The sequence below is a fragment of the Ochlerotatus camptorhynchus genome, unplaced genomic scaffold, assembly GCF_037179485.1.
Source record: "Ochlerotatus camptorhynchus isolate MF236.1 unplaced genomic scaffold, CSIRO-AGI_Acam_v1.1 ptg000330l, whole genome shotgun sequence".
NCBI lineage: Eukaryota > Metazoa > Arthropoda > Insecta > Diptera > Culicidae > Ochlerotatus > Ochlerotatus camptorhynchus.
This window is the reverse complement of record NW_027040818.1, coordinates 8,186,095-8,211,472: the sequence shown is the minus strand read 5'-3', so window position 1 is coordinate 8,211,472 and position 25,378 is coordinate 8,186,095. Positions and strand designations below refer to the sequence as shown.

Here is a 25,378-nt window from a genome sequence, read left to right as displayed (position 1 = left end):
GCTTGGAACCGAAGAGAGTATCAGAGCTGAGCCAAAAAGTTGAGAACGTTTCTTCGGGACCTTCTAGTCTAAGTGTTACCTCTATGGTATTACTATTGCGTCTAATCTAATCTAATCTAATCTAACACCAACACAGCCAGTTCTTGAAACCATCCTGGAAAATGCTATACATCATTCTTCTTGTCTATTTGATATATGTTTCACATCGAAGATGTGTCACACATATCAAAACGGCCAGGCCTACTGTGCAGCATGTAAGGGGCAAGATGATTCAGAAAACATCGGGCCTGTTTAAATTGAAGATTTAAACACGATACTTCAGAATCCAATAAATGGATGAAACGTGGACATCTCGTACCGTACGTTCCGATTTTGGTAATTATATGATTGGTTGGTCGTTGGCTCCATTTTCTTCTGACGGTTGGGGCATGAGCACTAACTCTTGCCCTAGCCTTTTATGACTTATGGCTATAGCACCATTACTCGCTTTCTGAAAATAGAATAGGGAAAGAAAAAGGAGAAGGACAAAGGGAAAATGATTATGTGAAATCTATGAACATTAACAATATTTTTTTATTTGAAATATACAATATAGAAATGCAGAACCCGAGTCTTGCCACTATTATAAAATCATAAAAAGAAACAAGGACTAAAATGTGATCCTTTGATTACTATAAAATCCTGATTCCCTAGTTTGAAGTTGTCACGATTAGGGTTCGGTGGTAGATCTTATACCAGTAACACACCACAAAAAGGTGATCTCCCAACGTTATTGGTTTGAAAAGATAAAAATTAACCAAATGGAATGAACTCACCAAGTTTAGCCGATTGAACCTGAAGGCTGCCTGACATGTGTTGATGTAGAAGTCCAAATAGAAGACAAAGCTCGACGAAGATCAACATAAACTAGTCCAGTTTATGGTAGTTGCGCGAAATGTCTTCCTTCGATTTGAGATAAACAAATGTTCGGATGTAAATAGTCGATTTTTGATTTGCATTGGCAAGCCTTTTCGTGGCCAATACTCAGGTTCAACGCCAGAGTTGCGACCTATCACAATCACGATCGTCAAACAGCTGATGGTAGTAACGCTTTGTACATTCCTATCAATGTGCTCGTCGAAGCTCTCTCCATGACCATCCATCAAGTTGACGAAAGAAGTAAAAAGCAACTGGTGAATGTCGTCATCGGTTGTGATCCATCACCGATCTGGTCATTCCCGACAATCACGACACTCATCTGTGCTCGTTTTGAAGCAGTTGCTGCTTTGCTTGCTTATGTGAGTGTGTTGGTGAGTGAGCCCAACAGCTTCCGTTTAATGTTGCCTGCTTTGCTTGTAACTCACACAGTCGCGCCTACCGAGACAAACTTGGAATGCGTAGGCATTGTTTTCATTTTGTTCTGTCGTTTCGCCTTTTCTCATGATCGTACTGCAGAAGGCTTCACTGTTTTCGTTGTGCTTTTCATCATCAGCAGCAAGTGTAACGTTTTGCTTGTGAGCAGCGACCATTACTGGTGATTGTTGTTTGCCATGGCTCTACCTCTCACTGCGTGACAAAACGTTCTGTCAGCGATAGTCGGTTGATGCGAAGACGAGTGTCACGTGAGTGTCATGATATGTTGCATCACTGTTCAACGCTGCGACTCAACGAATGATGGAACTAATGATGGGACGAATGATGGAACGCCTCGTGGAGGTTCTACTTAGCTTCGGAACAGCTTCTCAGCGGCAAATAATAGGGACCTAGAAATTGTCTCCTGGGGCTGGTTATGGCCAGATCAGCAACCCTTACCCACGGGCTTCTGTTAAGTAAGCAAAAACGGCTGCTCAAAAGCCACCGTACCATTTACAAATAAGTTGACGTCCCCGGAAGCAGTTAACAAAGTTTTTCAACTTCAGTTCAAAGAGCTGTAACCTGACCTGAGGTCTTCGACTCCTTTAGAAACTTTCAATTGTATTCTTGAAAATTGTCTTGAAAACAGTTATCCTAGTATCGAAGTGGCTCTTCGATTTTTGTGTTGTCGCTTCCTGTTACAGTGACATCGTTTGAAAGCTGCTTCAGCTATTTCAAACTTATAAAAAATTGTTGCAAAAGTTCCCGAATGAGCCACTACGTTCCGGCGTGGCTATTCTTGTAATTGTAATTGTAATTGTTCAGTGTATAGGCTGTGCCAACCAATAGCATAAAACATGGAGACAGATTTAAGCATATCACTAATCATTTCAATTAATGATTTCTGTACAAACTCCATTTTAGGAGCAGTAATGTCAAAATTTTCAAAATTTTCGTTAGAATTACGTTGGTTAGTATTTTGATTTCTACCCACTGCAATAACAGTATAGGTAGCTCCATTTACTCGCTGAACATTGTTAGCAGCAAGGAGAGAAGGTATAGATGAAGAATTTGAAGCAGGGGTGATATTTGTATCTACGAGTACGAATGTAGAATTTGTTCCTCGCTGACCATTGTTTCCAGCAAAGGAATTTGTACCTGTTCGGGAACGTTGAGCGTTTCCTACCTGTCGCTTAGAACGAGATTGAAGCTTTGCGAGTTTTACATTCCCAAAAATTGGATTTGTGGCTTTCGCCACAATTTGAACATTTAAATTTATTAGACTTTCTGGATTTCGCACAGTGGAAACGGACACGTGATCAGCGCATTTCTTCCATTTTGCCCGCATTTACTGGATGTCCTTGACTCCCCGCCGCTTCGTCAAAGTCGCTGCTTTGAAATTGCCCAGTATTTTTCGATTGGTCAAAATTTCGGGCAATTCGGAGGATTCATTAGCTTGGGAACAAAATCGATCTTGTTGGCAGCTTACCACTCCAGAACCACCTTGGAGTAGTGGTAGCAGGCCAAATCGGGCCAAAAGATGACCTAGCCCCTATGCTTGCGGATAAACGGCAATACACGCTTTTTCAGGCATTCTTCGATGTAAACTTGGGATGTCATCGTCGAGGATGTGACGAATGATTCCGTTTTCAGGCCACAGCTGCAAATCGCTTGCCAAATCATGGCCTTCTTCGCAATCTTGTGGGTAAACACGAGCTTGAATCTTTCCAGCACACCCCCACGTCCAGTCGCGATGAAAAACGTTTGACCGGGAAGCTGTTTAAAATCGAGTTTGACGTATGTTTCGTCATCAATCAAAGTGCAGCCCTTGTGTTTCGTCAAAACACGGTCGTACAAGACCCTTGCACGCTTTTTGGCCACGGAATTCTGCTTCATGTGCCGGTTCGGATGTTTACTGGCTTTGTACGACTTGTATCCTTCCCTGGCAAGGATGTTCCGCACCGTTTGAAAGTTGGCGTTGTACCTTCTGGCCACATATCGGATCGAAAGACCGGGGTTGGCTTTAACGTACCTCAACACCTTGCTACGCAGCTGACGATCCCTGGTTCCAGTTTTTTCATAGGTCCGTTGATTCCTTTCCACACTCAGGGTTTCCTTGTAGGTTTTGGCATCTTCAGCACTTTAGCCAGCTTGGAACCGGACCACTCTGGATGTTCCAGGTGTTCGTGCACAATATTTTTTTCTTCTTTCGAGTTCCATTTGACGTTATTTCTGAACGCGATAGACTACTTTGATCAAACTTGCACCAGTTGTTCTCTATAAAAGTGGAAACAAACTACTGTCAAAGATATTCGATTCCCACCCCTAGAGGCGTGCTAGTGGCGCGCGAGAGGCGTACCAATTTACTTTTAGTAAGCATTTAATAAATAAAATCCCGACTTCGGGCTAACTTGCAACACCAAAAAGAAATTAAAAAAAGCAAAAAAAAAAACATTGCCTACACTGAAAATATTAGTACGTAAATTCTGTAAAGCTCGTTTCGTAAAAACGGCATTCGTGCATAAAACACATTTTTCGTAAATTGTAAGAAAAATTTGTATTGACTATCAACTGCCACATTGCCAATATTACACCAAATATCCCAAGTAACAATTTGTGCTTTATGAGGGTTCTGTAGACTATGATTTAGACTTGTAGAATGCTTTAAAACATCGATAAAACATGCAATGCTACTTGGGATTATAAATTAACAATATGGTTCTCTCTTCGATTATCCCCAAGACACGATTTTTCCCGACACTAGCGCGCTAGTGACTAATTAGTACACTGAAAATTGAGAGCTTCGCAGTTGACAGCAAGACTATCAAAAACAACTCACAGTTGAGTAAAATTTTACTCAGTATATAAATCGTAGATAAAATACGAGGGGGCGACACATCTAAAGCTCAATTCTAGATGCTCCGAAAATCTCACACTAGCGAATACATCTTCGAAAAAACTTCTATCATTTTTCGCATCTACTTGCATCGAGCATCATCTTTTGGCAGGAAATCGTCAGAATCGTCATCAATCTTCTTTCTATCTAGTCAGCTTGTGCGCAGCTAACCACAGCAAATCAAAAACTTTCCTGCATCGCAGATAGAGTCGTCCCCCTCGATAAAAGATGGGTTCTTCAGTGGTGTTGTGTACTTGGCACTGATGAAGTCTGCAATTAGTAGAGTAGTAAGCAATCATAAATGAAATAAATCAAAGCTCTTCATAATTTTGAGTGTTTTTTCTTACCGTATATGTATTTCGACTACCTAACTTTGGGTTAACGATTCTTAGCGCGTTGAATGTGTACTTGCTGTCAGTTGCCAATATTGTATGTGAAGAGTGATGGCAGATATAATCTGCCTTTTCTTTTATTTGTTTGGTTCACATTTAAGCTAAAAGTACATTCAGACTATATCAGATATCACGTAATATAGGCTTTCTTGATACCATATTATGTAACGTTATTGATATCATCTTCTTCTTCTTATTCGCTTTCCAAGCTTATTGCTTAGAGCATATTAGCTTATTGCGTGCTCTCAACTTAGAGCTTTCGATGCCAATTACCAATGCATGAATTTGTATATTGTGTGGCAAGCACAATGATACTCTATGCCCAGGGAAGTCGAGAAAATTTTCAACCCGAAAGATTCCCTCGACCGAAACCCGCCGCCTCCGGGTTGGTAATACCGTGCCTTTACTTACTAGGCTATGAGGCCCCTTATTGATATTAACTATAATCTTAACGTAAAATAATGTCATGACGTCAGGGTAGGAGTATAAAATGCATTGCAAAGCTAATACTGTCTGCCACACCTTTTATTTGGCTTTGACACGCTTAAAGAATAATACCAACCACTGGACACTAACGATTTTAAATTGGCTTACACTGGACTACCCTATCGGTCCCAAGTACATCGATGAACGTACCCTATTCTAGTCGAAATTCTAGTACTACACTGTTTGATTTGATTCGCTATGAAAGTTTGACAGATAAAATGAGGGGTTCGAGGATTTTCCTATGTTCCGAGGGGTGCATCGATTATCTTGGGGCCGAAGATAGTACCAGAGCTGAGCCAAAAAGTTGAGCTCGTTTCTTCGGGACCTACTGGTCTTAGAGTTACCTCTATGGTATTACTATTGCGTCTTTTCAGAAACATATGAGAATTCGGGAAGTGAACTTAATTTTGTACAGACCAGCAAACTACTGTTCTTCATGTTGTGATGTTAGAGGTGGGATTTCAAGGAACAGATCGTATATCTGGTGCTAATGGAGGGAAATTAAGTTTCATTGTAAGTTATACAGACCTTCTGGATTAATTGAATTACTCTGTTCCCATTGGCATTAGTATGATTATTAGACTGATGCAAAATTTGACTTTTTCGCTCCACAGTGCTTAAATGGTTTCAAATCGGGTCCTGATTAGCCTCCCAAAGTTACAACTCATTTGGTTAGAAACAGACTTCGCACAAGCCATTTGAAGTTTACATGTAAATTACTATGGGAAATCTCAACTTTTTGTTCATTGCCTTCTAGTCTTTTTCCAAATTAAGCTGCGAAACAGTTCGATAGCCATTCTTATAGAAAATTTTCTCAGCTACAACTTTGCTGAAGATTGTTTCAATGTAAAACGAGACAGGAAAAAGTTATTAACTATTTAAGAGATTGGTAAACTTATGACATGATCAAGCAGCTGCTCTGTAGGCAACACTGTATTTTGCAGTGTGACATAGTAGCCATGACTTTTGTGTCCTATTCAACGCCCCAGAAACACCAATGTTGCCTGCTGAGCAGTTGATTGAGCATGATCATAAGACATCAGCGCATTGAACCATTGATAACTTTCGATCCTTGCATTTAATAAAAAAAAGTGGTCTTGAGCAAAGTTGTAGCTGGAAAAATTTCCTACAAGTACAGTTGAAAGCTTTTGAAGCAAACCGATATGGTGAATTATTAAATAGACATGAACAAAAATCTTGGTTTTACCATAGTAATTCCCATACAAACTTCAAATGGTTTGTGCCATCTCAGTTTCTCACCAAATGGGTTCAAATTTTGAGAGGTTAGTCAGGATCTGATTTGGAATCGTTTAAGTATTGTGGAGCGAAAATTTCAAATTTTGCATCACTCTAATGATTATCCCTTCGTCGATCATGCGGGCGATAATTATCAATTGATTTTATTTGTGACATTAAAAAGTAGATACAGGTTCGTACAAAATGAATCCGCATTTTCAATTTTGAGTATACGAAAGATTCGTACTTTTTTCTCTAAACACGAACATTTCATATAAGGGGAATGGCTCTAATGTTGGCCTATGGATCTAAGATTGGGCCCATCGCTAAAAATCTGCTGTTTATCAATTTTATCTATATATCAACGCGTCATTGGACGGTACAATGGATATTTTTGGTCGCTATTGAAAATTTAGTCGATTGCTGGATTTATGTATGGGCCCAAATAAGGGGCATTTAGGCCGAAATTACATCCATTTCCCCTACATTCTACGAAACATTCGTTTCATTATGAAATAAAATCAGTAGCAGGGTGACAGTTTTAACGAAATTAGTTTCGTAAAGTGTACGAATCTCTTTCAATGCAGATAACAACGAATGGATCCATGGAACTAACGAGCTATTTTGTATAACCGAAATATTATTTTCAGTTAAATTCACAGAAATGGCCTCAAAGCGCTGAAAATATTTTTGAAAACGTTCTGTAACCTCTCAAAAAAATCATGGATACGCTGACATAATCTTCAAATAGACAATACACCCCGAATGGCCTCACAATCCCTAAACACTAAAATCACCTGGAAATGTTTTGAAATCCCAAAAATTCCCTTTAAAATATTTTTAAAAAATCTGTCATCTTGAATAATATTTTAATAAACGATAACTTTAACAATAATCATGAGACGTTGAAATGGTTTAATGAACGCCAAAAAGGGCTTAAACAGTCTAAATGGTCAAGACTGTTCTAAATGTTAAAATGTCTTTTAAATCGCCGTAATGGCCAAATGACAAGCAAAATCCTAAAAACCGTTGACCCAATTCAATCAGCAACCAATCAGGTTGGTCGTTACCCATCATATTGAGGAACGCTGATCTAAAGGTTAAAATTCTAAACCATCCGAATAGCCGGCATGTCAAAATAGCCCAAATGCATCAAAAAGACTTCAAATTCCAAAATGGTTTTCAGGAGGTATGTTAAAGGCCATTAATACGTATAAATGTAAATGGCCCATCCACATTTAAGATTTGTCAATCGCTTTATTTATTAAAATGACTTCATGGTAATAACAACAACTCAATGATTAAAAAGAAGCTCGTTTGCCTAGTGGCAAACGTTTTTGCTTACTGAGCAGACGATCGTGGGTGCAATCCCAAGCTCTTTCGCGTTATATGATCGTTAGGACATCAATTCAGCTTATCGTTTACCAAAACGAACACTGCTGCAAACCCTACCCTCTTACCCAATATCCCAGTGATTTCTCGTGGAAGTGCAGAGGTGTTCTCGGCTTCCATCAAAGCGAGTGCCACGTCAACACATTCCTACCCATTCCTTAATTGACCTGCATTCGGACGCGGCCGGCCAGTTTTTACTCATTGAGGATGATTGCTAGTCCCAAGCATAGTCTATTGGTTCTCTGTGTAATTACAGCTGATTTGGCAATAACAGAGTAGCAACCGTGGGCGGTCAATCATGCTCATGATCATGCTAAAAAGTATACATGTAACAGCGTCAAAATGATGAAAAAATCTTTCAAAACGGTGAAATTGTCTTATAACGCCCAAATTGGCATTAAGACGAAAAAATAGTCTGGCAAACACAAAAATGACTTCAAAATGGTACGGCAGTAAAGATTAAATTGTAACTTTGGGATCGCTAATTTCCACTCGATATCCCCTCCAGCCAGTGAATCCTTAAACCCGATAACCGACTGACACTCCTTCGCAATCCCGTCGCCGATAATTTATCAAAATAGTGCTGTCGTAATAAATTCAAAAGTTGCACCCACTTTCAATTCATGCCATATTTATCCAAAAACCCCCACAGCATCCCCAAAGAACACCTCCTCCGCCATCACTGAAGCACCCGGCCACATCTTGTACGTACAACAATAAATCATCCAAGCGAATGAGGTCGACAGTTGTTCAGAATCACTCTCGTTTAGCCGGCCCCAGTCGATGTTTCCAACTCTCGATCTCTCTCTCTATGACTCTCTCGTCATCGTTTCTGCTTGACAAACACATGCCATGTTTAACCAGCTCATAATTGTCAACGCACCGACCGGATGAAAGTGACACCCCTTACTCTGCTCCCCCATCCATCCCTCCCACCCAGACCACAGTCGTAGAATAAGCTAAACTGGTCTAATACAGTGGCATTATATAGTCTCGACAAATCGACAAATAAATAAAACTCAGCTAGCAGCAGCCTATGCGAGAACATGGCCGCAGTATGCTGTACCCCTGTGCCTCCCATGTATACATACCGGCGGAAGGAGGATCCCAATAGGACCACAACAAGCCGTATGTTGTGAAAGGAAACAGATTTCCAACCAACAAATCTCCCGGGAAAGTTTCCCACGTCGCGTTCCTAGATGGCTGGCAGCATTTCTAAATCGGCTTCAAGATTTATAGACCTTGCCGAGTCGCACGTGTACGCACAAAACGGTAGTCCCACCTATCAGGATAGCTAGTTATACATATATCTACGGAGACGTGTCACACTGTGGCTTAACGTTAGAGCGTGTACACATATTTGTTGCCGGAGGCTTTGCCTCTGACAGCCCATTTGCGGTAGATGTGTTTTCCGAGGCGGTACATCGGTAAAATGATATTCTTTGCCGGTTTGCCACAGGCAGGCGGCGGGTAAACGACTGATGCGAGGGCGTAGATAAGTATTTGCTCAAGTGATTCATTTGGGAGAGCACCGCACGTAGGCCTCTATGCCTACCTACATCGACAACATATCTTCCCATGTATCAATCGTTTGCTCGCTTTCAGTTTGCAAGGCCATGCGTCTCCATATATTGGTGGCGTAGTTTTGATGCTTTAAAAGGCGATGGAAAATTTTTAAAATTGAATTTGTACGGATTGGATGAAGGAATTTTAGGGCTTTGTTTCAATACATGGGGGAATGTGTCTGTCGAGTTATGCCTACTGTGCAAACATGTTGATTGTCAATGCATTCTGTTGACGAAAAAAATCGGGCAGCCGGCAGTATTTGAACTCACCGGGTTGGGGATGACTTCAGAACAAGGGCCATTAAATTTCGAGGATACTGGAGTTTGAGAGCACAGAACAATTTACGCAAAAACTGACCACATCAATGGAATGTTGCGACATTATAATTTACACTGCGAAGTCATTAGCATAACTATGTCAAAAGAACAAATTAAAAATCGACTAAAACATAATCGAAATAATGCATAACACGTAAGTAAAAAATTGTAACCAATCTACTTTTGCTTGACGAAATAAATAAATTTAAATTTAAATATAATTTCCGGAACCTGTAAACAAATTGGGTTCTTTAATTTTGAAAAATATATTGGTTTTTGTATATCATCTGAAAGAGCTTCGTTTTCTGAGCAGAGCGATACTTTTTTCGACCCCACACACTTTCATCTCGATTTTTAAATCAAGATTTAAAGCAAAATAATAACTTCACTGTTTGACACTAAACTGACAAACTGACAGCTCGCTCTCATAAAAAGTGACACTAAGGGACGCTAATAAGGTGATTTTTGCAAATGTAATCGTACTTATTTAAAATAGTTGTGTGTGTACCAAATTTGATGAAATTTTGGGTTTGGGTTCCATTTAAGGGTATTGAGGTAAATGCGTATTCGTAATCTGCATTAACGAATATGCATTTACCTCAATACCCTTAAAGAACCCAATTCTAAAGAAACTCAATAAAAAAAAATGATGCCATTTTGAAATTGCTTTAACAATATCCAGCACAAGCAATGACTAAAACCATACCTCAGCATGTTTTCAAATCATACACATACCCTTCCCATATTAACATGCAGCGTTGCCAGCAGTGTTGGGAAAATATCAAAAAATCAAATCTCACCAAAGATCAAGATCACGCTTGATTTTCGTACACAAAAATCAACAAGCAAACAACATATATTTGATATTGCAGCTCGGAATATCAAGCTAACAAAACTCACCAGCTGCAAATCTCTCCAAACTATGGTGCGATTGAGTTTCATGATGTTTGCTTTACATCCAAATGCAACCGAAACTGCCATAACGAGTGGCTGCGTTTGTAAGGATCCCATAGGAATAAGGAAGAGGAAAATTATTATTTAACATTAACTTATTGTTACGAAAAATAAGATTTAAGCCAATGCAATGCAATGTAGGAGAGAACATCACATATGCACCCCTGGAGTAAAATGCCTACATACAGAAAAACAACGATAACTTTTCCTCAGATGCTTTTCCCAGCTAACGGATTGTGTTTATTTTCAACTGGAAGTTGCATAGGTAATTTCTGGTGAAGAAATCGTGTATGAGCTCACTCATTCTTCTAATTCTTCTTTGTGCAAAACTTTTCATAGTTGTTAAGATCACCAATCACAACTTACGATTTTAAATGGTATGTATCTCAAATTAATGGCACCAATTCACTTGCATCATACATTTTAGGTATTTTATTTCTGAATTACAGTTTTACACTCTATTCAGACCTTAGTTTTGATATAAAATAAAAAAAAACATCCATTAGATATACCTCACGCCTATTTTCTATCAATTTATGGTTATGCTTCATTTCTTTCAAGTAGTATATTTTACCCCAATGTTGTGGTGCATATTGCACCGCTGTCATTTTGGAATCGAGTTAAAAAATGTTTAAAATGTCATGAAATTGCCGTCTGTTTATGTGTTTCTTCAAATGTCTAGTATAAGAATTTAATTCCTTTGTCTTTTGTCTCTATTTATTAGTTTTTGTTTGTCTTGTCCCCCCGTTGTCAGCCCCGTCACCCACTGGTCACTAGACTGATGCATAATTTGAAATTTTCGCTCCACAGTGCTTAAACGGTTCGAAATTGGGTTCTGCTTAGCCTCCCAAAATTTAACTACTTCAGTAAGATACTGACTTGGCACAAACCATTTCAAGTTTATATGGGAATTACTATGGGAAAACTTATGTTTTTGTTCATATCTATCTAACAATTTACCACATCACTATGCTTTTAAAAATGATAGCAGTGATTGTAGAAAATTTTCTCAGCTACAACTTTGTTCAAATCCACTTTTCAATCAAATGTAAGGAACAAAAGTTATTAATGATTCAAGTCACTGATGTCTTATGATTATGCTCATTCAACGTAGAATAGAGCACAAAAATCATGGCTACTATGTAACACTGCAGAATACAGTGTTGCTTACAGAACAGCTGCTTGATCAGGCCACAAGATTATCAATCTCTTAAACAATTAGTAACAATTTAATTTGACATTTGGCTGAAAAACGATATTGCGCAAAGTTGTAGCTTAGAAAATTTCCCGTAAGAATAGTTATAGAAATTTTCGAAAAAGCAATATGGACAATGAACAAAAAGTTTGGTTTTCCCATAGTAATTTCCATACAAACTTCGAATAGTTTGTGCCAAGTCAGTTTCTTACCAAATGAGTTTAAATTTTGGGAGGCTAGCACTGTAGAGCAAAAATTTCAAATTTTGCATCAGTCCACTGGTCACCATAGCCGGTCGAACTCCAGACAAAAAACTAGAACCGCACTACCGTTCATACTGGCGACAACGCTCTGATGAGACAACGAAACCTTACCCCCAAGCTCCTCCCCTTATCCTATCCTTCGAAAATGTACCTCTCTAACCTCGAGTAAGCCGCGAGTATTCGGCTCAACTCCTACTAGACATAGAATTAAGCGAATTTTGTTACCAACAAAGAACAATGAACTATCGGCTCCGTAAAGCGATTGAGCCTTGCAAATAAACGAACTAGTATAAAAAAAATATCATGAAAAGTCAGGGTCATATTACTGAGGCGCTTTTTGAAACCATGTTGTTAAATGTACCGTCACGTCTCTTGCGGTTATTTGGTGTTGGATTAGTAGGGTTAGTAGTCGTTGTATAAAATTGTTAATTTGTTAGTAGGATTAATTGTTTTAAATTTGAAAATTGTATAAAACCGTACAACAGTACAGTGGGTATGAATATTCTATCAGTGGGTACAACAACATTTGGGCGAAATTGTGATTTCAAAATGGGTGGAAAATAACGTCTCACGAGAAGAGCAATGGGATGGGATAAGCGCGAAGGAAAACCGCCATGCCTCAATTAGTATCTGGCGTTCGTGTGCTTCGGATCGTTAAAACCAAGTGTCCTTAAAGTAATACAAAGTGAGTGGTGAATCGCGGGAGTATCTATCTGTTCAATCAGGACCTTTTTGTGGTACCATTCGGTACAGCGACATTTTGTGAACCAACCGACTAAGTCGGTCAGGAAGCACACGAGTCGGATTATTAATCCTAACAGTAAAGGACATCATTTCGCTTTGGAATTGCAAAATCAAAATTGCCGCATTCCTCGGGCCAAGACGGCTCTAAACGCAAAAGAGGACCTCTCTCAGCAGATTCACTCCGGCCTTGCCTGGACTCTGGTGATTCTTGTCAACGAGGGTAGACACCAGGAGACCGCAGATCGCCATCAAGCCAAGTCGATCTGTTGACCGATCCACTAGCAAGTAAATTCAAACATCACCACCCTGTCAGGCTTGATTCGCCTGACGTCAAGCTCGTCGTACGTAGGATCATCGGTGAGCGCTCGCACATCGGCAGAGTAGTCTTCGGCGGAGCAGATCAACAGCAGCAGTACAGTACCGGTACGTCAAACCCCCATAGTAAAAACCCACTGTACACCCATAAAATTCAATAGAACTACTATTAGAAATCCAATCCACACCTGCTATAGCTTTTATTAATAAATAATTAGTATACACCCTTTGATTACTGTGTCACTTAAACTTTCCATAGCTTTAAGTCAGGTGACAGTACTGTACATAAGGATCGCGAAGCCCCTCCAGATTACCCAGTAGTAAGCCGACCTTGAGACACATCTCGAGAGGTTTCTTGCTACTGAGCGTTTTTACCGGGATACAGACAGTAGAGTTACACTATACTGAAACGTTTAATTAAATTTCTCTCATGGACTGACTTCCTTTGATCTCAAAATCTTAAAAACACCTTGTCATACCACTTCGCACTTTCCTATCGGTCATCCCGATTCACTGCATCCAAGTGTACGTCCCATCGCACTCTTCTAGAAGTCATCCTGATGCGCTCTTTCAGATCTCTCCGAGGGGACGTCCAATCACATTCTTCTAGCGGTCATCTCGATCTGCTCTTTCAGATCTTTCCGAGGGGACGTCTAATCGCACTCTTCTAGCGGTCATCCCGATCCACTCTTTCAGATCTCTCCAAGTGGACGTCCCATCGCACTCTTCTAGCGGTCATCCCGATCTGCTCTTTCTGATCTCTCCGAGTATACGTCTCATGGCACTCTTCTACTATTCATTTCAAATTACTCTGATTCCTGCTACGACTAAATATACAACCTGATATTTTCTCACTTTGTATTGCTGTCGAAGATCTATAATAAGACACATTGTTGGTCTTTTCAACACGGAAATACGTCACGTCATCGAAGCTAACGTGTCCTCCATTGAAGCCGCCTTGGTCAAACTCCAGCCTTCGCCAATTGAAGCGCCGTAGACGATCTGCGCTTCGGAAGTATACTCGCAATAGGTCTCAACAGTGGAAGCATCGCTTTGTGCTTGCTAGTAACAAGTATGCTCGGTACAATCGTATTCTGTATGCTCGATACATTGATCGAACGCAAAGGAACTTGCGTGTGCATCCGAAAAATTTCTGGTCGTTTGTTCGTACTAAACGTAAGGAAGATGGATTACCTACATCCATGTACTTTGATGAGCGTTCTGCTAGTTCAGCGTCTAGTAAATGTGAGCTATTTGCCGACCACTTCAAAAATGCCTTCTCGAATACATTGACCACGCAAACGCAGATCGACGTTGCCCTCAGTAATACTCCGTCTCACAGCTTTTAACTTGGAATTTTTCAAATCACCGAGGAGCACGTCCTGGTCCTGATGTGATTCCTTCAATCGTACTGAAAAAATGTTCAAGTGCTCTGCTGAAGCCATTAGTAAAACTATTCAACCTCTCGTTTCAAAGGAAAACATTTCCTGCTGGATGGAAAACTTCATTCCTGTATCCGATTCACAAAAAGGGGGACAAATGCCAAATACCCGGGAATTACTTCGTTGAGTGCCTGCTCTAAACTTTTTGAGATTATCGTTAAATATATTCTATTTGAGACTAGCAAGAACTACATATCCTGTTCTCAGCATGGATTCATCCCGAAACGATCCGTCACTACAAATCTCACACAATTTACTTCACTCTGCATACGCTCGATGGACGCTGGTACGCAAGTAGATGCCGTGTACACAGATTACAAAGCTGCATTCGACCGAGTGGACCATGATATCCTACTGGGAAAACTTGAGAAAGTTGGACCGACCTAGTAAACTGGTTTAGATCGTACTTGACTGGAAGGTTTGTGAAAGTAAGGATCGGCTCTTCATATTCAGATGAATTTTTCATTCCTTCCGGCGTACCGCAAGGAAGTAATCTAGGCCCGCTTCTCTTCTCGTTATGCATAAATGATGTTTCATTTGTTCTGCCACGCGGACAGCGAATATTCTATGCAGATGACGTTGAGATATTTATGGTAATCACTTGTATTGAAGACTGCTTGGAGCTGCAACGGTTATTGGATTTGTTTGTGGACTGGAGCAAGCGTAATCATCATAGCCAAATGCAACACGATCTCATTTAGTAGAAATCGTCAACCGTTATATTTCAACTATTCGTGGCTAAGGTGTTGACCAACGATATTGACGCCCCAGATATTCTCGCTGAATTGAATATATATATGTTCCAGAACGACCTTTGATACGACGCAATTTCTTGCATTTAGCTAACCGTTACACTCGTTATGGACAACATGATCCAATCAGATTCATGACAATTCGGTTTAACGAAATCGCCAGCAGATATGACTTCAAGAGTTTTGCCACCACTCTGCAACGCCAACTTAATAATAATCAACGATATTGAATCGAACAATAATGCAATTGGTAAGTATCTATCCAATAATTAACTAAGAAAATGAATGCGCTACCTGTTTTTTTTTTTTTGTTTCATGATTCGCCATCATCTACACGAAATTGGTTCCTGCCATCTGACGAGTGACCTGTTTGCAGTTGCCAACTAAAAATTGTTTTATTGATTGATTCACTTTAAGAACTAATTTATGTTTTATTTATAATCTGTATACCACATAAAGGGCGAACACGAAATTATTGTGACACCGAAAATGTCATGCCAATTTTTTTATAATGTTTAGAATCAAACCAAAATTTTAAGGTAGTTTTATACATATATTTACTTCAAAAATCAAAAGAAAAGTTAATCGATGGAGCCTTGAGTGTAAAATTGAACGCATTTTCGCTTGATGCCCTCCATCAAAGTCTTTACAGTGTCATCCGGTACCAGTTTCTCCGTTTTTTATTCATTTTCTTAACATGTCCTTCTCGTCTTTGACTGTCTTCTTGCTCTTCCGAAGTTCCCGCTTCATTATTGCCCAGTACTGCTCCACCGGGCGCAGCAGCCTTGTGAAATCGTTAATGTGTGTGAAAAGATATGGGGTTTTTACGCCTTTTTTAGTCAAATGTGCTATCTCAAAAAGGCTTTTCCCCATCCCATATTTCATTTAGACTTGAAGTCAGATTTAATTATATAGAATAAATAAATAAATAAATAAATAACGACCACCGATTGGTTAAATTCAAGCTGAAATTCTGTTGTTAAAAAGGCACTAGAATAAATCCAAGCACGTAAACAAAAAATGAATGAAGAATGTTTTAATCGAGACGTTATTACAAACACAACGTAACGCAGTAAAAATTATCGAGTTTCAAAACCATATTACAGTTTAATTCATTGATCCTTGCAATCCTATCCAACTTGAAAGAGAAATTTTTACGATGGTTACGACTGGGATTTGATGGGAATTGCTTTGTTTGAGAGCTTTCTCAGTCTCAAAACACTCTTTAATATTATTAATTAAATTTTTAAAATTTTCGTTGTCCTTAAGTGGTGATCAAAAGTGTTACCAACTAGTGTTTTTTTTTCGATTAAATGAAACCAAAATATGGAAAATCAGCCACAACAACGACTTTACTACTGGTAATAAGGAAAAAAAAATTCCCTTGAAAAAAGCCACAATCTATGGCCGAAATTTCAGCCAGATTACATCGTAGTCGTTGCAATGTTTAAAGACTGAGAAAGCCGTTAATCAAAGCAACATTTTAGCTTCTGAACTGTGATCGAAAAATTCCGGAAGAAAGCTCCGGGGAATGTTTGAATTAGCTTCTGAATGGAGCTGGAAAAATATCCAGAGAAAGACGAAAGAAGCTCTCCTGGATGAAGTTCGAGAAAAGCTGGAAAAACCTCCGTGAAACTTCCAAGACACGAATTGAGAAACTTGTGGCGAAAATTTAAATATGGAAACCAGAAGTAAATTTCCAGAAGTAGCCATCTCCAGGAAAAGCCAGAAGAAGCTCGGAAAAACCTTCCAACAGAAGTCGAATAAAAAAAAAACTTTAACTTATGGTCAAACTTCCAGAAGAAGAAGAAAGAAATTTCTGGGAGAATTAATTGAACTTCCTTGAAAAGACGAAATAAACTTCCTGGAGACGCTGGCAGAAACTGGTAGATTGAAACAAACATCTGAAAAAAAAAGTCGGAAGCCAGAGGGTTTACGGAACAGTCGAAAGAAACAAGGACATAATTCTGGAAGAAAGAGATTCATGGGGGATACAGAAAATTTTCTAATGATGATCCAATGATCCAGAAAATTTTCCTGATATTCAAAAAACATCCCTGAAGACTCAGAAATTTCCCTGAAGCTTTCAGAACATTCCTGAAATACACTTAGGAATATTCCACAATTCCTCGAAATTCCTTAAAAGTTCTTGTAATTTTCCTGAAACTAGGGGCTGTTTTGGAGTTCTCTGGTCATCCTCGAAGCGCTCGGAACTTCCCTGATTATAATAAGACTACTGGAATATCTCTAATCATCTTAGAAGGTCTCTGGACTTTCTTGAAGATTACGAAATCGCTTAAGTGCTCACACAATTTTCTTGATTTTATTATAACATAAGCATTGAAGTTCTCTGATCTTCCAATTTTTTTATTTTTTTAAAGTTATTGACACTGCCATTAAAAAGCATAGAACTTCCCCCATAAAATGTTCTCACAATGATCTAATGTTCATGTAACTACTCTTACGTTTCCTAAATTTGCATGGACATTGCTGAAATTTTCGGAAATTGTCTGAGTTTCTCGGAACTCCTTTATAATTTCAGCAATTTCATTGAACTAATTGATCTGTCCTGATGCTCTCTGAGCTTCACTAAAGTTCCTTTTTTTTTGTTAATTACTTTATTTGTACAGGCTCAATCGAATAAACTTTACAGAGCCAAGTTATCATTTTCTTTATACATTATAAATGTCTTAAATCTAAAATTAAAGGATTTGAACCGATTACTCGCGGTCTTCTCGAGGTTAGTGGATGACAATTGTTTGGATCGGGAGAGGGAAAAGGAGATTTGGAATATGATTTATGATTTAAAAATTTCACTATTTCTAAAACATATACTTAATCCTACCGACGTTATATCAACTCTGTAATTATACAATTATTACAGAAACAAATCTACAAAAAAAAACACACACACACATACAAAATACAAACTAAACACAAGGTTAATCAAACTTACAATCTATGGTTAATATTCTTCAAGAGAACATATATGAGTTGCATAAACTCCAGATCGCGTCTAGCCAAAATATCCCGAACTGGAACATTAGGTTGTCTACCTCGAGCCCGAAGGGAATCGTACAACTCGAATCTGACTCCACGGTGCTCAGCACATGACCAAATAATGTGATCTGCGTCCTGGTAACCTTGTCCACATTCACAGAGATTACTGTCCCCCAGCCTAACACGGAACAAGTGAGCGCTTAGTGAATAGTGCTTGGACATGAGGCGAGACATCACACGAATGAAGTCTCGACCCACCTCCAAACTTTTGAACCAAGGACACTTCGACACCTTAGGGATAATTGAATACAACCATCGTCCTAAACTCGCTTCACTCCATTTATTTTGCCAGCTGGCGAGTGACTGTTGACGATAAATGAAGAAAAATTCGTCGTAGGCGATTTGTCGATCTTAAATATCGCCTTCCATAGCGCCCACCTTTGCAAGCGAGTCCGCCTTCTCATTGCCCGCAATCGAGCAATGAGATGGGGCCCATGCAAAGGTGATGACAAAAGATCTTAAAGATAAAGCACTTAGAAGCTCTCGTATTTTCATGAGAAAATACGAGAAGTGCTTTACCGGCCTCATGGAGCGAATAGCCTCGACAGAACTGAGACTATCCGTAAAAATAAAATAATGATCTGGTGCAAGTGAGGCGATCGTTTCTAGCGTATAATGTATTGCCGCCAGTTCAGCAACATATACGGAACAAGGAGCATGAAGCATTCGAGAGGCGCTATGAAATTCGTTAAAATACCAAAACCTGCGGACGCCTCTATTAGTGATCCATCTGTGAAGAACGATCTTGCGGAATCAACTTGGCCAAACTTTGCAGCGAAAATTGACGGAGCAATCATGGAACGATGATGCTCTGGGATTCCGCGAATCTCTTGCGTCATGGATAAATCAAAATGAACAGAATTGACGTCTAAAGTTCCTGAAAACCATTAAATTACCCTGAAGTTCTTTAGACTTGTGAAGTTTCCAAAATATTTATGATGTTTCCTAAGTTAACTGGACTTTTCTGAAATTTCAGGGTTTTCGAATTTTAAGAGAAATTAATTAAACTGTCTTTAATTTATCGAAACTTACACAAAAGTCTAGACTTTTCTGAAGTTTCAGAACTTTTTTAATGTGCCTGCAGCGAGTGTGGATCCGCAATACAAATCTGATAGCATCCTTGACGCTCCGGGAAAGTTAAAAAAGCTGGCGGGAGAAGATGAAAGAATCATTCGAGCGACGGCTGAAGAAGCTTCCAAGGTAAGGTGGAAGAAAATTCCAGGGAAAGTTGGATGAAACTTCAGGAAGTTTTTAAATGAATAAAAACTTCCGGAAGTTAAATAATGTTTATAATATATTTGCCGTATCAAGGATAAGGCATCTTTAGAGATGATTTGTTAGAATTTTGAAGGCTAAAAAAATATAAGGTAGTCAAAAAGATACAAGTCTCTCACAAAAAATTTCTCTGAAATTCGATCGCGGGCAAATAATTGTGCTTAACGGTGCCGATGGTGTAGTGGTAAGCGTGATTACCTCTCACCCCAGCTGGCCTGGGTTCAATCCCAGTCGGCGCCGCCGGGATGTTCTGAGGCATAACATCTCTGATCACGCCTTCCTTCGGATGGGAAGTAAAGCCGTTGGTCCCCGGTTCATGAGTTGATGGGTCGATAGGTAGGGTCCAGGTGTGGGAGCTGCCTTCCTGGCACGTCGGTAGCATTGGTGCTCAGCACGGAAAACAAGATCGACGGAAAAAAACAAACCAAAGGAAAAAAAAATAATTGTGATTATTTAAAAAAAAACGGTATAAATCGGTATTAAATCTTAAAAATCGGTATTCTGAGGAAACTTATCTGTAAATCGGTATCTAGTTTGGAAATCGGTATAAATGCCGATAAATCGGTATATCTGGCAACGCTGACATGGCGTGACGGCACAGAAAATCTAACCCAGCAAGCGAGGCCACCATCGCACTTTTCTGTTTTGTTCCACTTTTTCTTCCAGACACTTAACTTTTTTTTTGTACTTACCGAATAAAAATATCAATTAGCTGAGTGATTCTCGTATAGGTGTTTCAATAAGTTCTTTTTAGTAATTTCCTATTCTAAACAATAAAAACCTGGCAGGATCGCCATTGTGGAGTTTACACTATTACCGTACTACTCCTAGACTGAGAAAAATTTTCATCAATTTCCCCCATTTTCCGCCATCGCTGAGTTCCTGCACCTTTGGCGATTATGAGTAAACTGAACGCAAATTTGGGTTGATCTCATTGGCCGTGTAGAAAAAATAAATCGAGTGGGGCTTTCAAACGCAGAATCTCAAGAAAATGCCGACGTAACTATAGTCGAGTAATAATACTAGCGATAGTAGAAGGAATATTTCTACCGATGCTGACGACGGAAGGGACAAGGAATCCAATTCCAAAACTTCCTGGGAGGCATGCATCAGTGCCTGCCTTCCGAACCATAGCAGCAGTTTCATTCGGCAAAAGGGTCAACTGTTCCAAAAAATCCAAGGCAGTAGGGAAGTATTTCGAAAGCGATTGAGCTTCCACTTATTTCATGTTATGTAGATACACTTCCTGATTAACTGCTTTCAGGCTGTGTTCCATTTGGTGTATTTTCACTGAAATTTGACATTTCGAAAATAAATTATTATGTTCGAAATTCCCTCCGTTGTTGATCGCTCGATTTTCGAGACGGTGTTTGCAAAACTGATTCCTGGTCTGTCAGAAATAAGTATGGTGCAATAGCAGGTTTATTTAAAAAATTTCAAACTGTCAAATTAAAGTGAAAATTCACCAAATGGAACACAGCCTCAATGGATGATAATCGCCCTTATCGAGGATGTCACGCAACTTGTTGGTCCAACTCTGGAATAGAACCTCGTTGCAATGATCGCACAACAAAACTATCGAAAGATAAACACCATTAATGCTGTCATAACACTAAACGGAATTAGATCAAGCAAAATGACTTCAGGTAAAAACAACTCAATCTGCAAATCACCTTCATCAATTAATCGATGAGCAGTAATAGAATCGTCAATTTATCTTGGCTGGGCACAATGATTAATATATAAAATAACTAAATTTTGTTTTATAAATTAAAAACAAAACGTTTTCCCAAGACGGACTTATTTTTTCGATCTTCCTAAGCACATTTCACATTAGATTTAATCGGTCTAAAATAACCTTAAAATAGACCCCAATATGAGAACTGTTTCGATAATTTTGGTAATTCTTTCACTTTAATGATAAGGAAATTTATGAGGATTTCTAACAGATTCATTCTTGAACAATGAATTTGTCAAGACCGGATGATATATAAGTATCTCTTTTTAAATGAAATTCGATTTGTTTGATTTTGAAACTGACCAACTGGCAACGCTGCTAACACGCCTCCTTCCTTTTCTTCCATTGCAGCATACCAACAAACCAAAGAATGCACCAAAATCACCATGTCGCTGCCTCAGGTCATCGAACAGCTATTGCCATCGCCACCGTTGCCATCCTCAGTATTTTCACACCACCGTGCACGGCATCGATCATCCCGGCCAGTACCGAAGCGCCTAGTATGAAGTTTTGATTCCTATCTTTTTATTGTGTTCACATGTTTTTTTTCGCTTCTCTCCATCCGAATCACATCGATTCCGATCATAACGATGATATCTGTATGTTTTTTTCCTCTGCCAATAGAAAAATGTGTTGGACCAGAAAATCCAGGTCCGTGCCAGGGTGTCAACAATCGGTACTTCTTCGATCAAACAACCCAGAACTGCACCCAGTTCACCTGGGGCGGCTGCGGAGGCAATCTGCAGAACAATTTCGAAACGTACGAGATGTGCATACAACAGTGCACTAATGAGACACGTGAGTATATGTGCCTTCTCGAAATGGACCTGAGAGAGCAGAGAGGCTGGATTGTGTCCAATCGGAACAAGGATTTTCAATTTGACCTGCCACCGAAGGCGAGCGAGCGAATGTCCATCAGCAACGCTTCATGGCTACGAGTGACTGCAAGAACAAAAGCATTCCAGAATTATTAGCTTTTCGTAACTTCATAACACACACGCCAGCCTCTCTGCATCGTCTCGTCCGAACATCCTCGACACACGCAATTCTCATCAATTTCTAATGGACGCAGAAACGCAGCCTTCGGTGCAGTCATCATCGACGACCGACAACCCATCGACGACGGTGCAGACCCAGACACAGGAAGCCCTGTCGCCTCGGTACTCGTCCAGTAGCACACGGGCGCCGCTGTCGGACGAGATGAGGGGCTCGGAGCTCACGTTCAAGGAAACGGGCTACGAGAAAACGTTCTTGTTCGCCAAGAACAACACGTTCATCCAGATGGACGGGGAAACAATACAAACATTTCAATTAAGGTAAGCTGAGAAAGGGGATGGACGACCACCGGGCGGACGGAGCAGTTTGTAATGGGTTGGTTCCGCAGAAATGGACACATTCACGCAACGGTGGATGACCGTCGCCTTATTAGGTTTTTACGTCGCAACTGGAACTTTATGCCGGCCCTCAGCTTTCAGTGTTTCCATAGAACTTTCCCAGCCTGTAACATATAGCATTCGTATTTTGTGTGGCAATTCGGTGTGGTATGCGACATATTTAGTATGGAAAATTTCATGTCCGGAGTGGAAATCGATCCCACCGCCTTCGACATGGTGTGCCGTGCCTTTACTAACTGGAATATTGGAGGCATCGGTGCCGCGACCATGTACAGGGCATAAATTATAAACCTACTGGCACAAAGTGTGTAGAAATCGAGTAGGGCGTAAAGACTTAGAGAATGCATTCGAATGGTAAGACGAATCGATACTTACATATACGATGTGCTGATGTTTCAAAATATCTATAATTATTATCATACGTTCACTAGATTTAAGATTGGACAGTGTACAGTAGACTGATGCAAAATTTGAAATTTTCGCTCCACAGTGCTCAAACGGTTCCAAATTGGGCCCTGATTAGCCTCCCAAAACTTGAACTCATTTAGTGAGAAACTGACATGGCACAAACCACTTGAAGTTTATATGGAAATTACTATGGGAAAACCAAACTTCTTGTTCATTATCTTCTAGCTTTTTTTACAAATTGTACTGTTAACAAATTCTATTGCTATTCTTATGAGAATTTTCATCAGCTACAACTTTGCAGAAAATCGTTTTTCAGCCAAAAGTCAAATGCGCCATAAATACCAATGTTGCCTGCTGAACAGTTGATTGAGCATAATCATAAGACATCAGTGACTTGAATCCTTAATAATTTTTGTTCCTTACATTTGATCGAAAAGGGGTTTTGAACAAAATTGTAGCTAAGAAAATATTCAACAAGCTCAGCTATTATTTTCTAACGTAGAGTGAAGTTGTGAACTTTGAGATAGATATGACCCAAAATTATGGTTTCTCCATGGTAATTTACATATAAACTTCAAATGGTTTGTGCCAAGTCAGTTTCTCACTAAATGAGTTCAAATTTTGGGAGGCTAATCAGGGCCCAATTTGAAACCGTTTGAGCACTGTGGAGCAAATATTTCAAATTTTGCATCAGTCTAATGTACAGTGCTAATCAATGTAAGTGTCGGAAAATATCCAAGTCTAATTTCAATAAAAATGACAGCTCTAGCAACATGAGATGGTGTGCGAGAAAACAACCTTTTCTTGCTGGATCTTGAGATCTAGGTCATATAAACAGAATGCTGTTGTCTAAGGCAACGGTGTTCATCAAGTAAATGCCTTCTTAATAGTTGACAGAGCTGGGTATGAAGTTACGGCATGGGATTTATTGACGTAGGACTACGTCTTTGATTTCTATATGGGGATACACTTTGTGAAAACCGAAAATGGAACATGTAACAAATTAAGAAAGAATTTGAACGTTAATAACTCAGCTGCCCCTGGTCCAATTTCAATAATTTTATCACCAATCGATCAGAAATATGGCTATGCATCGATAACAATGCTTCCGAATGTTGATTTTCAACAAGAAACTATTGAAAAACTGGTAACTGTCCAGCATTGTCCAAAAGCGTCTAATTAACTAACAAATCCACCAATTACCTACATGCATATGCTGCTTCCCCAGCACAGTCGTCAGAGAGTAGTAAGTAGACGAAACAAGTCGAAGTGGCATTCGCCTCCGATCCTCGGGCGCGTGCGAATAGGGAGGATGGAATTGCGTAATATTTTGCACACTCATCGCCATAATCAGAACCAAACGCAAATTCTCTGTCGTCTGGCTCACCGTGGCGGTGTCTGACGTATTTCCGGTCTGATTTACGAGGTGTGCTGAAGGTGTTCCTGAAAAATGAGATCCGTGATGCTGTCACCTAGACTAAACACACCAAGCGTAAGTGGCCATGGATGTCATCTACGTTTTGAAGTGACAGAGACGCACTCTGTTTGGTTTCGGAGGTTAAATCATCACGAACTTTGGCAAAAAACGGCTCTTTTCAGGGCCACCAAGCTTATTACAGTAAAGAGTAGGAATATAATTCTTCTGCCTGTTTGTTCATATTCAGAACCAATGATCACACAAAATGCTCATGTATTCAAACTGGAAGCAGGGGTACAAATTATTTTGATCAACCTTGATCAACTTTGAATCGCCACGGCCGGATATTTTCGATGGAAGGAGCAACAATCTAGCATCTAATTCGACGAAGACGGCAGGAAACATTTGTCAAGCCGAGTTATTTACGAAAGAGAGTGTCGGTGAAGAGAATCGATCAATGTAGATAGGAATTATTGAAAAGTGACGCGAGATTTGTTTTCCGTACTGAGCTCCAATTAATGCTACCGACGCCAGGGAGGCAGCTCCCACACCTGGACCCTACCAATCGACCCATCAACTCAACCGGGGACCAACGGCTTTACTTCCCGAAGGAAGGCGTGATCAGAGATGTTATGCCTTAGAACATGCCGGTGGTACCGACTGAGATTGGACCCAGGCCTGCCGGGGTGAGAGGTAATCACGCTAACCACCGGTGCCGATATCTTTCAAGGTGATATCACGGCGAATGAGATCGACCCAGATTTGAGTTTAGTTATCTCAGAAATAAGAAATAAAGTGCAGGAA

The 25,378-nt window shown here is 39.8% G+C and overlaps 1 protein-coding gene across 6 annotated transcripts in view; it reads left to right on the top strand.

The window, feature by feature from the left end:
• axo (axotactin) overlaps positions 1–25,378 on the top strand; it is a 213,166-nt gene that overhangs the window by 117,825 nt on the left and 69,963 nt on the right. For all 6 annotated transcript variants that reach the window (XM_065230353.1, XM_065230351.1, XM_065230352.1 and 3 more), the window contains 3 exons: positions 21,707–21,855; positions 21,980–22,153; positions 22,428–22,671. In XM_065230353.1, coding sequence (XP_065086425.1) covers positions 21,726–21,855; positions 21,980–22,153; positions 22,428–22,671 — 548 coding nt within the window. In that variant the 5' untranslated portion in view covers positions 21,707–21,725. The remainder of the gene's footprint in view (positions 1–21,706; positions 21,856–21,979; positions 22,154–22,427; positions 22,672–25,378) is intronic.